We start from the raw sequence: 17,390 nt of genomic DNA on the forward strand, positions 1-17,390 counted from the left end.
GTTGCCATGCCAAGAAGGATACATTTTGACTGCTCCCGATTTAGTTCCGATGGCCATAATGCGCAGCTTGGGGTCGAAGGCCAAGGAACTGGGCTGGTTGGGGAAGCCATGCTCCACCATCTGGAAGACAAAGGAGAAAGAGAATCCTGTTGGAGGCTCATTCAAAGCAGGAGGAGGTGGTGGATGGGCCTCCTTTCCAAGACCAGCCGGCCCAAGAAACACAGAAGCTTCTCAAACAATGGATTCCAGCTAGATCCTTCTCAGATCCCTCACCCCCAAACTTCATTCCTGGTCAGAGATCGCTCAGCACAAGACAGGAAGCCCTGTTGCTTTGCACCAAGCCGGCCTCCGATTGTTGAGTCTCAATAACGTATCATCAAGTGTTATCAAGGGCAAGCCAGTTGAGCCACAGAGAGGAAGGAGGGACTCTTATGAAGCCCCCCAATCTGTCCCCTCCTCTTCCTTTCCTCTTCCTGCTGCTGCTCCTTCCCCATCTTAGCCAAACCCTACCCTTGGTCCCCCAACCCTTTGGTCCCCCAACCCTTTGGTCCCTCAACCCTTTGGTCCCCCAACCCTTTGGTCCCTCAACCCTTGGTCCCCCAACCCTTTGGTCCCCCAACCCTTGGTCCCCAACCCTTTGGTTCCCCAACCCTTTGGTCCCTCAACCCTTTGGTCCCCCAACCCTTTGGTCCCCCAACCCTTGGTCCCCCAACCCTTTGGTCCCTCAACCCTTTGGTCCCTCAACCCTTGGTCCCCCAACCCTTTGGTCCCCCAACCCTTTGGTCCCCCAACCCTTTGGTCCCCCAACCCTTGGTCCCCCAACCCTTTGGTCCCCCAACCCTTTGGTCCCTCAACCCTTGGTCCCCCAACCCTTTGGTCCCCAACCCTTTGGTCCCTCAACCCTTGGTCCCTCAACCCTTGGTCCCCCAACCCTTTGGTCCCCAACCCTTTGGTCCCTCAACCCTTGGTCCCCCAACCCTTTGGTCCCCCAACCCTTGGTCCCCCAACCCTTTGGTCCCCCAACCCTTGGTCCCCCAACCCTTGGTCCCCCAACCTTTTGGTTCCCCAACCCTTTGGTCCCCCAACCCTTGGTCCCCCAACCCTTGGTCCCCCAACCTTTTGGTCCCCCAACCTTTTGGTCCCCCAACCCTTTGGTCCCCCAACCCTTGGTCCCCCAACCCTTGTCCCCCAACCCTTTGGTCCCCCAACCCTTGTCCCCCAACCCTTGGCCCTTCAATTCTTGGTCCTCCAACCATCCAATCCAGCTGCCATCCACCCTAACAGAGAAGTGCTGTGGTTGACTTGAAGACCCTGAGAAAGGGCCATGAGCTGCAGAGTGCTGTCTCCTCCATGGAGGAGGACTATCTTGCCAGCTTTCAGCCCTAGATTCCAGGGAGGCAGCCAGAGCCCCGCTGAAGCTTCGGCTGGTTAATTCTCCGTCATCTCAACCTGCAGCTGTGATTTAATATAACACCAGAGAGTTGCTATTCCCAACTTGGGTTGGAGAATCCTTTGGTTCTTTTTGTCCTTTCCATCTCTTCCCTTCCAGACAACAAGCCTCGGGCCAGAGCCATTTTTAGACCCTACCAGTTGTAGAGAGAGAGGAAGAACCCTGGAAGGAAGAGTCCTCCTCTTCCAAGTTGCCAAGGCTTTTTGATTTTCCTGACCCAAAGGCGTTCAGAAGGCCAAGCTATGTTTTCCTTCTTCCCACCCTCTCTACTTCTATCGAGCCACAGAGGCAGAAATGCAACAGCTGAAGATTTTCCAGGCTTGGAAATAAAGTGATGGAGAGGGGAAAAAAGAAAAACTCTGCATCTTTTTTTTTATTCCTGCACAGCTGGCTCGAAAGTCAGGGAGGCTGAGCTGGAATGGGTTGCCGCCTCCTCCTGTAAGGGGGGGCCAGGCTCGGTCCGATGTTCTCAGAACCGGTCCAGAGACGCCGGTGGTCTCCCAGCCTGAGCGACCCCTCGGCTAATGAGTGGAGGAAGCCAAGGCGGCCCACGCACGGAGGTGGAGCCGAGCCCACTCCGAAAGAAAGGGCTGATTAATGAAGAGCTGGCCCAGAGCAACGTCCAAGATCCCCCCCCCCACCCATTCAGCCCAGCCCGGCAGGAGTGGACGGACAAATGAATCTTTTCAGCCAATTCCAACTTCCCTTCTCCCAGGCACAGCGGGGTCACGGCGAGTGAATGGTTGGCAGGGAGGAAGGGAGGCAGCCCTTAAAGGGCTCTCCGGCAAAACGCTCCCCGCTTCCTCTCCCTGGTGGAGCCCCGGAGGACCCCTTCCCCCCCCACCCCAGGAGACCACACAGGAGACGTAGCAGGGGAGGGGACCCTACGAGGAACGTCCTGGCCGGAGGGGGGGGGAGGTCTCTAGCCCCCCTGGAGGAGCAGCAGAACTGGGAAACCTCCCCCTCCCCATCACTGGCAGGTTTGAAGTAAAAGGCCCCCAACCTCCCCAGATTATAGGAGTGGGGGTGGAGGAGGAGGAGATCTGGAAGCAGGAGAGTTTGGATCCTCCCCTTAGTTTAGAAGAAGAGGAACGTCTAGGGATTCAAGCTGGGTGAGGCGAGATTATCTTCATGGGTGGAATTTATTTATGAAAAATGCAAGTTCACTGGAGACCAGTTGAAGAAGTCAGCCCTAAAGTCTCAAGGGTTTTTGTACACGCCTTTTAAAGGCGTTCCCTCCCTCTTCTTCCTCCCTTTCATCCACCCCCTATTCCTTTTTTCTTCCATCCATCCATCCATCCATCCATCCATCCATCCGCTTTCCTGCCCTTCCTCCCATCTCCTTTCTTTCCTTCCTTTTCCTTCCTTTCTCCCTCCCTTCTTCCTTCCTTTCACCCATATGCTTTTTTTCTATCCATCCATCCATCCATCCATCCATCCATCCACTCCCCTTCCTCCCATCTCCTTCCTTCCCTCTTGATTGATTGCGTGATTGATTTATTACATTTGTATGCCGCCCTTTTCCCTGAAGGGGACTCAGGGCGGCTCACAATTCAATCAGAGAAGGGGGTACAGACAAGGGAGTAAAAAAAAAGATGAGACATGACAATACAAAAATTTAAAAAACACACAACAACCATATCATTCAAGAAGGGGGGCAAAAACTCTTTAGCCCCAGGTCTGTCGGAACAGCCAGGTTTTAAGGGCTTTTCCTCCCTTCTTCCCTCCCTCTTCTTCCTTCCTTCCTTCCTTTCATTCATCCACTCTTCTTTTTTCTTCAATCCATCCATCCACTCCCCTTCCTCCCATTTCCTTTCCTCCCTCCCTTCCTTTCCCCTCCCTCCCTTCTTCCCTCCCTCTTCTTCCTTCCTTCCTTCCATTCATCCACTCTTCTTTTTTCTTCAATCCATCCATCCACTCCCCTGCCCTTCCTCCCATCTCCTCCCTCCCTCGCTCCCTTCCCCTAAAACTCAGCAAAACTTCCTGAAGTCCCTTCGGCCCAGGCCTTCTAGGGACGGCCCATTTCCCATAATATTCACCATCCAATGCACAACGCCCACCCCTGAAGTGCCAAGGGGGCTCTCCAGAGACCTCTGCCTGGCCTAGTCCCAGAACTCCGAGGCAAATGTCTAACCGAGAATCCCAAGCCATTAAATAAGAATTCAATTCAATGGACCAGTATGGACCTTGTTCAGGTGGGTTTTAAAAGGGAGCCCAGCCAAGGGAGAGCTACCAGAGCTTGCAAGAAAGCCTGTTTTTCTTTCTCCTTCCTCGCAACCTGGTCTTTTTCAGAAGCCGGTCTATTAAGAAGACATCAAAAACCCATTGGCTGTGCAAGGTTCACCCCCGTCGGCGTTTCGGTCCCTGCAGGGGAGAAGTGCGAGGAGACAGTGCAGCGCACAGCCAATAACCTTGCAACGTGGCAAAAAGTGCACTGCATTTTCCTGCAAAGGTGCGGAGCGGACCGTAGCCGACTAAGGTGCTTCCTGCCACCCAGGAATTGTGCCAACAAGACTCTGCATCCTGAAGCAAAATCTTAAGAGCAGGAAAGAGAGACAACGCTTGGGAGCGCGGGGCAGAAGAATAGAAGATTCTTCTATATTGAGGAGGGAGGAAGAGAAAGAAAGAGAAGGAGAGAAGGTAGGAAGGAGAAGAGAGAGGGTAGGAGTAGGGAAGAGGTAAGGGAAGGAAGAAGGGGAAGGAGAGGAGGAAGGAAGGAAGTAGAGAAGGAAGGGAGGGAGAAAAGAAAGAGAAAATAAGGTGAGATGTGGAGGAGAGGTAGGGGAAGAAGAAAGAGGTAAGGAGAGGAGGATGGAAAGGAGGAGGAGAGAGGGTAGGAAGGGGAAGAGGAAGAGTAGGAGTAAGGGAGAGGTAAGGGAAGAAGGAAGGGGAAGGAGAGGAGGAAGGAAGAAAGTAGAGAAGGGAGAGAGGGTGAAAAGAAAGAGGTAAGGAGAGGAGGATGGAAAGGAGAGAAAGAGGAGGGAAGAGGGTAGGAAGGGGAAGAGGAAGAGCGGGAGTAGGAGAAAGGTACAGGAAGAAGGAAGGGAAAGGAGAGCAGGAAGGAAGGAAGTAGAGAAGGAAGGGAGGGAGAAAATAAAATAAAGAGAAAACAAGGTGGTGTCTTAGCAGGTGCGAAGGATGGTAAACAAAGCATTCCAAACTATACCTTATAACCCCTTAAATGGAATAATAATAATAAGAAGAATGGCAAAGAAAAAGAATAACTATGTGAATGTATACCTATAACTGTATGTAAGAGAATAGATGACAGTAAAAATATAAAGCACAATATAGGTAAGTAATATCTGGTCATAAGTAGCTAAGTATAAATAAATAAAGAATTGTACATAAAAATGGATAACGAATAAGGAGATTATGAACGCAAGATAGAAATGTACAGAAGGGAAAACACTAACTGCAAAGAAACCGATACGGAACTGCGGTATGATATACGATGGAACTTATTGTTCCTATGTTGTTTTTAAGTCATGTGTTTGTTTCTGTTTGATGTGCTTATGTGTTTTAAAATTAAAAAAAATATCATTGAAAGAAGAAGATTCTTCTATAGTTCTGCAGCTGCAGGAAATAGGCCAGAGGCATCCATGCAGTGGCCAGGCCGGCTTCAGCACTTCCCTCTCGGGACTGGGGAGCAAAGAGGCAGCCAAGTGGGTGGCGAAGGCCAGATAGGGGAAGTCGTGCCAACCTTCATTGCCACATCGGAGATACGCCTGCCTGCCTGCCAGCCACGCTGGGAGCCTCACAGTCAAGCGTGGGTTGAGTCAAGAGTGCAACCCCCAGTGCGTGTTTCCCTTCCAGATCCCGCCTTGATGATGAGCAGGGAAGATGATGGGGCTGCAGATAAGATCTTAGGAGGACCTTCAGAACCTCCAGAACGGGTGAAGAGCAACTTCCTGGTCAGACCGGCACCAGTTCAGAAGGAGAACTGCCTTCCTTCAGAGAAGACGTCCTCCTACATTCTGGACACAATTCAAGCTCTCCACCCTTGGAGGGAGCCTTCCAGTGGCCCCTTCCCATCTCCAGTCAGCTAAACGGCCCCAGTTGCTGGACATCCCCTCCGGCCAAGTTTGCTCATGTCAAGATCTCTTCCTTCCTTCCTTTCATTCATCCACTCTTCTTTTTTCTTCAATCCATCCATCCATCCACTCCCCTTCCTCCCATCTCCTTTCCTTCCTTCCTTCTCCCTCCCTTCTTCCATCCCTCAATCCGAGGACCCGGATTGTTGTTGGGGGCGATATGCTGACTCTGTAAACCGCTTAGAGTGGGCTGAAAGCCCTATGAAGCGGTATATAAGTCTAACTGCTATTGCTATTCCCCCTTGCAAAAAATGAGAGGGGGCTTTGCCCCTCAGCAGCCCTCGCACAGCCTGTAGGAAAAGTCTAGAAAGAGGCCACCTCGGCGGCTGAATCGGACATCTCCAGATGTTCTGGCTCTACAGTTGTCCCCACCAACAGCCCCGATGGAAAGGAAGGCAGGGAGTGGCGATCACGGAGCAACATCTGGAAAGCCACACACATAGCCAGTCCAGCATCAGAGCCCCCATCAGAGACAGAAAGCATCTGGTCCTCAGGAAAACGGGGAGCTCCAAAACGCTCCTCTCCACCAAGGGGATGGTCTTTGTGCAGAAGGACCTTCTCAACCAACCAAGGAAAGGGACTCCTTGCCCACAAGGGCTCCACTGGAGGACTCAAGGCAGCCCCTGGCACGCACGCACGCACCACAACGGAGAGCAGCCGAGCTCTGCCCCTCCTTGGCCATGAATCTGCCCTCTGCCTGGCCTGCTGCCCGCACGGAGCCTCCCACAAAACCTCCACCTGCGTTTTCAGTCGCCTGGCAAGCGTGGGAAACCTGTGTCCGAAAACCCTTTGCAGGCAGGAATTCACTGCAAACGCTCAGATTGAGATCGGTTGCCCCTCCCACCCAGGAATATGCCCCCACTTTCCAAAGAGGGAAACAGCCTTGCATTTGAAATGCCCCCCCACCCAGTTCCAGCTGGCTGGGGGATTCTGGGAGTTGAAGTCCACCCGTCTTAAACGGCTGGGGGATTCTGGGAGTTGAAGTCCACCCATCTTAAACGGCTGGTGGGATTCTGGGAGTTGAAGTCCACCCGTCTTAAAACGGCTGGGGGATTCTGGGAGTTGAAGTCCACCCGTCTTAAACGGCTGGGGGATTCTGGGAGTTGAAGTCCACCCGTCTTAAACGGATGGTGGATTCTGGGAGTTGAAGTCCACCCGTCTTAAACGGCTGGGGGATTCTGGGAGTTGAAGTCCACCCATCTTAAACGGCTGGGGGATTCTGGGAATTGAAGTCCACCCATCTTAAATGGATGGGGGATTCTGGGAGTTGAAGTCCACCCGTCTTAAACGGCTGGGGGATTCTGGGAGTTGAAGTCCACCCGTCTTAAACGGATGGTGGATTCTGGGAGTTGAAGTCCACCCGTCTTAAACGGCTGGGGGATTCTGGGAGTTGAAGTCCACCCATCTTAAACGGCTGGGGGATTCTGGGAATTGAAGTCCACCCATCTTAAATGGATGGGGGATTCTGGGAGTTGAAGTCCACCCATCTTAAATGGCTGGGGATTCTGGGAGTTGAAGTCCACCCGTCTTAAAACAGCTGGGGGATTCTGGGAGTTGAAGTCCACCCGTCTTAAACGGCTGGGGGATTCTGGGAGTTGAAGTCCACCCGTCTTAAAGTCACCAAGGTTGGGAAAGACGGAGAGGGGAGAAGGAGGAACATTCTTATTCTGGGATATTCATTCCCAAATACTTTTTTTCCTCTTTTTTAAAAGGAAAACTGGAACAGGAGAAGATGCCCTCTTCTCCCCCAGTGTCTCCTCAAGCAGACCCGGAGTTGCGAAACCTTTTAGCTGCGTCCAGTGGGGCATCCCGGACATAAATTTAGTAACACCCACACACACACACCCAGGTCACACCCAGATCTTCCCACGGAGCCTGCGCATAGCACTACGTCTCCTGGCTAATCCTACTCGAGGCCTCGCACACCTGGCAGGAGAAATCTTTGGATCGTCTTCTGGACGGGGGAGCGATTAAAAGTCTGACGTCTCCCTTCTGCTATGAGCTCCATGGATACACCAGGAACAGCACAGCCGAGGAAAGGCCTCACACGTTCGCCATCTGCTCGGCACCACTGTGGCAGTCGGGCTGCTCAGTTTTCAACTTTCCTCCAGAGAGGAAAGAAAACAGGGAATCGGCGGCATAGCCTTGCTTTTTATTTATTTTATTTTTTTGCAACCATGAGGACTAGGGGCTTGAGTCCCCCCGAAGTCTGCGTGTGGAGGGGACAAGCATCATTTTAAAAAATCAACTTTGCTAAAGGTAGCCGATCGGCTTCCGAAGAAAGTCAACCAGGACTGTTAGTCAATATTCGGCATCACAAAATAAACTAATCTCAGGTCAACAGCCGAAAAGTCCTCAGCCGATACAACTGGCTGCCTGCGTGTAAAGGGAGACTCAATCATCTGGCCACACAAATATCTAAAAGATTTGGGGGTGGGGGGGGAGAAACCCTTGCAGTCACCGTGGGAAGAGTTCATACATTCAAACGACTCTCGGACTCTTTCCCTAACCAACATTCCACGCTGACCGAAGATGCTCCTTGGAGGGGCATGGAAAACCTCTCACTTTAGTAAGTTTTGGTCCAGTTGCTGCCAGTTAACCTTTTCAGATACAACTTAAAAAAAGAAAACCAACAATCCTCAACTAACCAACATTTAGCAACCATTCAGAGTTACAAAAGGACTGAAAAAGCTCCTTTGCAATCAGCCTTTGAAGTTGGCGGCACAGCCAGGGTCACCTGGTCAAAATCCAGGCGCCTGGCAAACAGCCGGACGGTTGGAGTGGCCAAAGGGTCACTGCCGGCCATTCGCGACTGTCCCACCCAACCACCACCAAGCAGTCAATGGGGGAAGCCAGACTTGCTTAACGACGGCAACAGCTCCCGTAGCAGCGTGGTAAAACAGGTTGTCACATCGGGCGCAACTCTACGGAATAGCAACGAAAATGCGGTCGTAAGTCGAATATTCCCTGCGGTGCCTTAATGCTGCCTGGATTTCCCCGTCACCCGCTGAACCCCAAGCCACCCAGTCCCTGTTTAGCCGGGAACCATGGGTTGCTGAACCCAGCCCGGGGTGGGTTCATCTTCCAGGTGCTTCCAGGGCACATGGCCATCCTCTCATCCAGGAAGGCACCAGCCAGGGGAGCCTTTGGTGACCCACGAAGGGGCCGTGTGCCTGCGGTGTTTGCCCAAAGCCCCACGTGCCGCCGGTGGGATCACAGAGCGAGCTGGGCTGAGATCAACAGGCTGTCTGGGAAAGTTCAAAACGATCCTAACCAAGGAACAGGATCAGTCACGCCGCTTCCCGATTCTCCGTATTGGCTGCTGCCACGCAGAGGCTCTCGGGCAAATCCCCAACATTTTCCACCCCGTCCCGTGTTGCAACACGCAGAGACACCGGAAGGGCTGTCTCTGCTTTGCCAATGCAGGGCGGGGGGAAGGGGGGGCTCGAAATCTTCCCCCAAGATGGGAAACTCGGCTGGCAGATTATTTCATTTTTTTTGGCCCTGCAGGGGAGACGCACGCCAGCCTCCCCTTGAGATTGCACTGCACACAGGTGTCTGGGGGTGCAAATACAATTTGGAACCTGCCCTCCCCTCCCTCCCTCCCCCCCCCAATTATGCATTTCCGGGCGAGGCGACCCCAGCCAGCCCTGAGCTCAACTCCTCCTCCGTCCCAAATCTCACCCCCGTTGTTTATTATTTGTTAAATTTATAGGCTGCCCACCAGTTTCCCCACTGAAGCAATGCTGGGATGGGTGATGTTGGAACTGTGGGGGTTGCTGCCGCCACGGCCTACCCCGCAGGGACGTTGTGAGGATTCCCAACAGGGGGGAGAGAAAGGAAAGAGACAAGTCTAGAGAGCACACCAGAGGGAAGGACACGATTAAAATGCAGAGAAATGAAATGCACCGTTGCATGGAAGCACAACTGGCTCACAGAGAGTGTATCGTCCTCAGGAGGGATGAGGGAAGAAGGGAATCAGATCCCAGATTTGGGGGGGGGGGGTGACCTCCAAACATCAGTTTTCAGATTCCTGGCCTGCAGGGGGGCCGTGTCAAGGCTTAGGCCTAACCAGTGGTGGGATTCAGCCAGTTCTCACTGGCTGAATCGGCTGTTAACTTTCCGAGCAGTTTGGTGAACTGGTTGTGGGAAGAAATCACGAGGGTTGGTGAATTATTTGAAACCCACCTAACTCGGTTTCTATCAAGGAAAACAGAGATGAAATCACAATGTCCCTCAAGCAACGTTACTGGGGTGGGGGTGGAGAGGAGGGACACCAGCTGGCCATTCCCAAGAGGGGTGGGTGGGCTTCATGCAGCCCCTATTTTGGGTAGCCCCGAATTTGACCCACAGCGAAGCAGGATGTTTGCCCGTCACAAACACAGCAGCCGAGGTATCCAAGAGACCGCTTGGATTTCGTTCCCCCCTCCCCAACAACGCAGACCTTGGAAGGCTTCTTCCAAGAGGCCACCAGAGTGTTATTGGAGAGCATGAAAGAGCATAAAAGTAAAGAATGGGAAAAAGGAAGACTGTAAAGTGGGCGGAACTATTAAGAGGAGGGGGGAAAAACCAGCAAGCAATGGAAATAAATCTTTTGGGCTATCAAGTTTTGAACCCAGCCCAGGCAGTGTATTATCTAATGTCCTCCCCTCCACCCCTAACCGAAATCTTGGCCCTGGCTTTCCTCTTCACACCAGAAGAAGAACGGTTCAAGCCGACAAACCAGGAATCCTGGCTGATCCCTGAAGGTGCCAACTGGGGCCATTTAGCCTCCTGAAACTAGCTGTGGCCAACTCTCCAGGCACTCGGAAGCCCACCACAATCAGGGGAGGCTAAATGGGGGAGGGGGCTCTCTCCCAAGCCTCCAGCAAGCGCACCCACCCTTTGCAAAAAACAGAGGCTTTGCAACAAACAGGAGGGAGTTCAAAAGGGGACGGATGCTTTCCAGCCTCCCCCCCCCCTCCTCCCGAAATGCTCCAAATTCTGGTACAAAAGTGGCCAAACTATTGTGGCTGGGGGAGGGGTGGGGTGGGGGGGGTGAACAGAAGCTGCTCTTCTTGGTACAACTTTTTTTTTTTTGACATTTCCAAGTCCCTCACCAGCAACAGCCCCAATTGGTTGGCACGAATAAGCCGAAGACAAAACACCGTCTTGCAACCAAAATAAAAAAAAAGAAAGCTTTAAAACTCTACAGAGGAGGAGGAAGAGGAGGAGGAGGAAGAGGAGGAGGAGGAGGAGGAGAAGAAGGAGGAGGAGGAAGAGGAGGAGGAGGGATGAACTATTTGGGGGCAGAGAAGCATCTCCCCACCCAGGCCAAACATCCCTTTTAAGACAGATCCTACAGTTGCAAGGTTTTTTTTTATTGCTTCCATTCACTCAAAGGGGGAAGGGCTGAAAAGGAGGGGTGGGGAAGGGGCGGGAGGGCTGCGGATGGCCGAGGGAAGGGGCGGGGGGGGGGGGGAAGGCGAACTCCACAGCCTCCTCACAATGGACAAGCCAGGCCTCCCCCTCTGGACCAAAGGGGCTGGAAAGAGCAGGGAAGCTCCAGAGAAGCCACTCCTGGAAGCAGCAATAGTGTGGTTTGTGCAATAGTGTGTTTTGTGTGTGTCTGTGTGTGCATGTGAAAGGGGGGCGGGGTTGGGAGCTGGGGTGGGTGGGAGGGGGGGGGAGATGCTGGGTCTGTTCCTTTCTCAGCCCAGAGTCAGATGGATGCTGGTTTTTGGGGTGAGGGAGCCGGTAAAAGTTGCTCTTTAGCAAAGGAAGGAGGTCCCAAGCCACCCCTCCCTGGACGAGGAGGAGGAGAAGAAGAGAGAAAGGAGGAGAGAGACACCTTTGCTGGGAGCGAGAGCGCGTGGGAAGGGAGGGAACGGGAAAAGGAGAAGGGAAGAAGACGGCTACACAAACACAGAGACACACAACAGCACACATTGGCGTGCTCCCAAGCTTCATGGATGGGCTATGCCAGGAACACAAAGCCCATCTAGGCTGGGGAGTTCCCCCCTCCCGTGGAGGGGCATGTAGCTGCTGCCTCCTCAGGCTGTGCCCCCCTCCCCGAAGCCCCCCCTGCCCGGCCCTCCTTTCCCTTCCTTTTAAGCCCCCCACCCACCCTGAAAGGACCCTGCCTCTCTCAGCGCCCCCTCCCTTGGGCTCTCACCCCTGCAAGGAGGGAGGGAGGGGCAGCCCCAGATGCAAACAATTGTGGGGGGGGGGGAAACAAGCACATGCAAAAGGGGCAGTTGGGGGTCTTCTCCCCAGCACCCCTTTCTTCCTGGAGACGCAGCATTTAACTCTCCTTCTCCAAACTGCCTCCCCCTCCCCTTTTAGGGGGGGGAAGGGTGGGCTAGTCCAGCTCTCTCCCTCCCTCCCCCCCCCCCAGCCACCAAGCCCCTCGCGCCAAAGAGGACGATTCCCACAGCCAAGAAAAGGCCCGGCTTCTCTCGCCCCCTCCCCATTTTCCCCCCCAAGCCCCGAAGGCGGAGGGAAGCCGCCCGCCTTGGAGCGCGTCCCATCTCCCGCCCCCGTCCCCAATTCCAGCCCCAGGACCCCTCACGCCGACCAAGAGCCGAAAGGACCCTGCCCGTCGTCCCTTCCCCTCCCTCCTCCACTGCCCGCCTGCTTCAACCAGGCGCCCCCCACCCACCCAGAGGCGCGGGGACCCCCCTCCGCTTCCCCGGGCCGGCAGGGGATGCTGGGGCCGCGGAGGAGCGCGGCGGGGCTGATGGGTCGGGGGGTGCCCACCTTGTTGAAGGCGTAGATGTCCTGCTTGAGCTTCTCCCGCTGGGGGTCGTGGCCCTGGCGGCGGAAGCGAAACTTCATCATCTTGCCGAGGGGCGCGGGGGGCGGGGGGCGAGGCGGCCAGGCGGGGGGCGCGGCGGCGCTTCCCCCATGCAGCAGCGGCGGCGGCGGCGGCGCCCTCCGCATCCAGCAGGGCGAGGAGCGCAGATGCGCCCCGGTGGCGGGAGCAGCAGAAAAAGGAGCGGCGGCGGCGGCGGCGGCGGCGGCTGGGCGGGGGGCTCCTGCCGCTGGGGAGGGGCGGGGGGGAGCGAGGGGGGCCGGTCCCAGCCAATCAGCGCGCCCCGCGGGAGCCGAGACCCCGGCCAGACAATAGGCTGCCGACGAGCGCGAGTAGCAGACGGGCGGGGAGGGGAGGGGGAGGAGGGAGAGGAGGAGGGAGGTGATCCCGCCCCGCCCCTCCTTTCCAGCTGTGCCTTGCGCTGCGCTCCCGCCGCCTGCCGGGAAATGTAGTCCTGAGAAAGGAGGCTCTTCGGAGCGCGGGGCTGGTCCGAGGGGTCCTTGGTGCGCTCTCAATGGGGGGGGGGGGTTGCTTTCCTTGCAGACGTTTCGTGACCCAACTGGGCATCATCGTCAGTGCTAGGAGGGAGGGGAGGTTGTAGAGTGGAAGAGGAGGTCTGTGCGGTCTCCTTGGGGCTCTCTGTGCTCCGGGGGTTTCCTTGCAGGCGTTTCATGGCCCAACAAGGCGACATCATCAGTGCTAGAAGAGAGGAGTTTGCAGAGAGGAGGAAGAGGAGGAGGAAGAGGAGGAGAAGGAAGGATTGGGGGGGGTCCTTGGTGGTCTCAGAGCTTAAGGAGTTTCCTTGCAGATGTTTCATGGCCCAACATCTGTCTAGCACAGAGGTCTTCAAACCTGGCTACTTTAAGACTTGTGGACTTCAACTCCCAGAATTCTCCAGCAGCAAAGTTGCTTCTCTCCCCCTCCCTTTTCCCAGCTGCACATCTGGATGGATGCCTTCCAACATCTGGGTTGGGAGGGACCTCGGAGGTCAAAGGTTTGTGTGTATTAAGTGTATAGATGGGACATAAATTCCTTTTTGGGCAGATCCACTCCTGATATTATAAGTCTCTTTTGTCCAGAATTTTTCAATCTTGGCATCTTTAAGATGGATGGACTTCAACTCCCAGAACTCCCCTTGCTGGCTGGGGAATTCTGGGAGTTGAAGTCCAGACTGCACCCTGGAGTGCTTTTTTTTTTTTAATTTCCCAATAATCCCCCACTGAAGTTCCAAGTACTGGAAGCATCATTACGCTGTAAGAAAAAAAAGGAATGTGGCAAAATTAAAAGGCTTCTACGTGGGAGCCAAGAATGTGTAGGAACTTCCAGTAACATCTCAAACATGGCTGCAGCCTCCATGCTCCAATTCCCACGGAGCACTTAGTCATAATGTGGGCTGGCTTCGTTCTGGCACCGCACCACACGTCTCCTGTCAAAGTAGCAAGTTGGAGAGGCACTCAAAAACCATCCAGCTAAAGTGAAATGCGCAGGATTCAGTCTCTCTTATTCCGACATGTAGATGTTTAGGGGCCTAAAAAGTAAAACTGCCTCTAATCTGGTCTGTTTCCAGAGGGTGAGAAAGCGGGAGGGGACCGGCCATTCTTGGCTGCCCAAGTTTCACGCTGGGCTGGTAACCTGGATGGCAGAAAAATTCTGCTTTAGCTTTCCAGAGGAAACACATCAGCGTAATGAATTGGCAGCTGTCCCTTGTTGTCTTCATTTAACTAGCTGGATTCATTTTTTGGCTGGGCCAGCCAGTTTTCCTTCAAACCAACCAGAGTTTACCTTTAAAGGATCTTGGCCACAAGTGGAAAAACAGGTTCAGCCAGGGGCAATTTCCTTTGATTAATCCCCCACGCCTTGACACCAGCTGATTTTCCTTCCCCACGGAACCTGTAGGCATTTCGTTTTTCCTTCCCATGTGATCTGTAAACACTAATGATGAACCTCCCACTTTTTTCCCCCCTCTGGTTAGAAGCGGAAGGTTTTTATTAAATATCTTTTCGGCCTCTGTGCTTTTAAGGCTCCTGAAGATGAGCAAGCTTGGAGGAATTTGGCAAGTGAATGTCTAATTTAAAGGGCCCCTCTTTTGAGAGAGAGAGAGAGAGAGAGATGGACCATTTAGAAATACAAATAAATATAAATAATAAATTAGAGCAGTGTTTCTCAACCTTGGCAACTTGAAGATGTCTGGACTTCAACTCCCAGAATTCCCCAGCCAGCATTCGCTGGCTGGGGAATTCTGAGAGTTGAAGTCCGGACATCTTCAAGTTGCCAAGGTTGAGAAACACTGAATTAGAGGGCCAGTTTTCCAAGTGGCCATCATGGTTTCATACTTTGGGCAAGCTTGGTAAGACCCAGAATATCTAATGAGCACGTCACACAATCTGTTTGTGAAATGCCGGAGTATCGAATCATTTGTAAATATAACCATTATGTGACTTTAGCTTTCCAAACTTTTGACCCACTATCGTTAAGCTTCATCTCACATCTACCACTATTTTCCAGATGCTGTCACGTTGCGCAGCTGCTGAACCAGATTTCTTCCTCTTGTTCCCAACAGTATTTCCACATTCTTTCAGTCTCCTCAACTGACCATCTTCTATCCTGGAGTCACTAAACCAAGGGTGACATCCCCGGGTTGTGGAAGGGGCTCTGCTTTTCCAAACATTGCTGTCGTGGCTTCCCCTCTCTAGTAGAGCCACCGTTCCAAGGGCAAGGATTTAAATTGCACTCCAGTGGAAAAAGTATAATTAGGAACATTTGCCTTTGCAGACAAGGGAGCATCTGGTGCTCGGTTCTTTCCAACAGGCCCGCATCTACACCTGGTGTAAATCATCTCTTTGTAAGCCGAGTAAATTACAGGGGAGGCTTTAGGAATAAAAGGGACCATTCGCAGGATCCACTTTGTAAGCAGTGTAAGTTATTGTAGTCAAAGGTCTAGAACAGGATGGTGTCTTTGCTTACCTGGGACGGAGGTGATTGCTGGAAAACCAGGGAGAATTGTTTCACACATGCTTGATGAGGAGGAAAGTGCTCTACATGGGGCAGCCCTTGAAGAGCATTCGGAGACTTCAGCTTGTCTAGAATGCAGCTGCGCGAACGATTGTGGGTGCACCTCGGTTCACCCACGTAACACCTATCCTCCGTGAGCTGCACTGGCTGCCTATTGGTCTTCGGATACGCTTCAAGGCGCTAGTCGTCACTTATAAAGCCCTTCATGGTATTGGACCTGGGTACTTGAGAGACCGCCTTCTGCCGATTACCTCCTCTAGACCGATTAGATCCCACAGATTAGGCCTCCTCCGAATCCCATCCGCTGACCAGTGTCGACTGGCGACTACCCGGAGGAGAGCCTTCTCTGTGGCTGCTCCGACCCTCTGGAACGAACTCCCCGTGGAGATTCGAACCCTCACCACCCTCCAGGCCTTCTGCACAGCCCTCAAAACCTGGTTGTTCCGACAGGCCTGGGGCTAAAGAGCTGTTGCCCCCGTCTCGAATGGTATGACTGTTGTGTGTTTTTAAATTATATATTGTTATGCTGTTGTTTTTAAATCTTTTGTCTGTATCCCCCTCCCCGGTTCGAGTTGTGAGCCGCCCTGAGTCCCCTTCGGGGGGAAAAGGGCAGCATATAAATTTAATAAACTGAAACTGAACTGAACTGAACTGAAAGAGAGGCAGGCTGGCTGCAAAACTGACTCTATGAAGAAAGTAGCAAGCATCATATACCATAATATCATTTATCTTCTTTGATATCTGCAGCAGCCCAAGAAAGCATCCCACCTTTAGGGCTGAGGTCACACAACACCCTGAGCTTCCAACCAGGTTTTACTTCTGGCTTAGCAGGCTGTGTGAATCCTGCTAACTGTGCTGGGTTCAATAAACCGTGGTCAAAAGAATGGCTTGGCGAGTTGGGCAAACACAACTGGTGTCTCTGGCATGCCGGGGCCAAGTGGCGCCGGGGAGAGAGTTGACAAGACTGGGGGTGACTTGGTCCAAACATCTGGATTCATTAACAGGCAGCTTCGTGTGCCTGGAGGAGGCCTGAAGATCCTCCTCCACTCCAGAAAATCTGGAACATGAAAGTCGCTACCTTTTGTCCCATCAGGGTTAAAGGAGGCCTTGCCCGGAATGTGAGTTGGGCTCTTTTATTTGATATTTTAAGATAAGCCGGCTTGGTTTTATTTGGCAGGATGGAAAAGGAAGAGCTGGATGTGTGGTTTTGTGCTGTGGGGTGTGGTTTGTTGTTGTAGTCTCCGGCTTGCCTTTCGCACCCAAAGACCGAGGACTTTAACAGGGGAAACTGGGGGTCTAGGGCAGTGTTTCTCAACCTTGGCCACTTGAAGATGTCTGGACTTCAACTCCCAGAATTCCCCAGCAGTGGTTAGGACAGTGTTTCTCAACCTTGGCCACTTGAAGATGTCCGGACTTCAACTCCCAGAATTCCCCAGCCAGCATTCGCTGGCTGGGGAATTCTGGGAGTTGAAGTCCAGACATCTTCAAGTGGCCAAGGTTGAGAAACACTGGTCTAGGGTACCACATAAGGCAGGAGTAGGCAGCTATCGCAATTTTACCACCTTTGGACTTCCACTCCCAGGATTCTAGGAATCAAAGTCCACAGGTCCTAAAGGTGACATAGTCACCCACCCCCTCATATAAGTCTCCCCTCGGATCTCTGCCAAATCCCCCTCCCCAAGTCCCGTCCAAAAACAAGGGCTGTTTGCAATTAACCGAGCAGCTAACGAGCTGCTCGGAAGGGATGATTCATTCACTGGGCCAGATCTACAGACAACCAGTTCGACGACAACAACATGCTCAGCGGCGGGAGATCCAGCCGGCTGCTTGGTTGCGCAAGCAAAATCCAGGCCATCTTGGGATCCTCATCTGGAACGGGAGAGACCGGGGAGGGCCAGGATGTCAGGCAAGGAAGCAGGAAGCACCGGAGTTTTAAAAAAGCTTTTGTTGTGTTCGTATGTCTGTCTTTGGCTCATCTCGCGCAATGATGCAAAAAAACAACAATAACAACAACAACCCTTTGCTGGGAGAGTCAGGCAAA

At 53.2% G+C, this 17,390-nt stretch overlaps 1 protein-coding gene across 1 annotated transcript in view; it reads right to left on the reverse strand.

Annotated features, from left to right (window-relative positions):
• Positions 1-12,628, reverse strand: part of LLGL1 (LLGL scribble cell polarity complex component 1) — a 41,368-nt gene extending 28,740 nt beyond the window's left edge. Inside the window, 2 exon segments of the mRNA XM_087729228.1 lie at positions 23-120; positions 12,283-12,628. Of these exon segments, the coding sequence (XP_087585354.1) occupies positions 23-120; positions 12,283-12,465 (281 nt within the window). The 5' untranslated portion in view covers positions 12,466-12,628.
• Between the last annotated feature and the right edge of the window lie 4,762 nt (positions 12,629-17,390).

This window comes from Thamnophis sirtalis, unplaced genomic scaffold (genome assembly GCF_051295495.1).
Source record: "Thamnophis sirtalis isolate CommonGarterSnake01/CBP01778 unplaced genomic scaffold, rThaSir2_p1.2 scaffold_14, whole genome shotgun sequence".
NCBI lineage: Eukaryota > Metazoa > Chordata > Lepidosauria > Squamata > Natricidae > Thamnophis > Thamnophis sirtalis.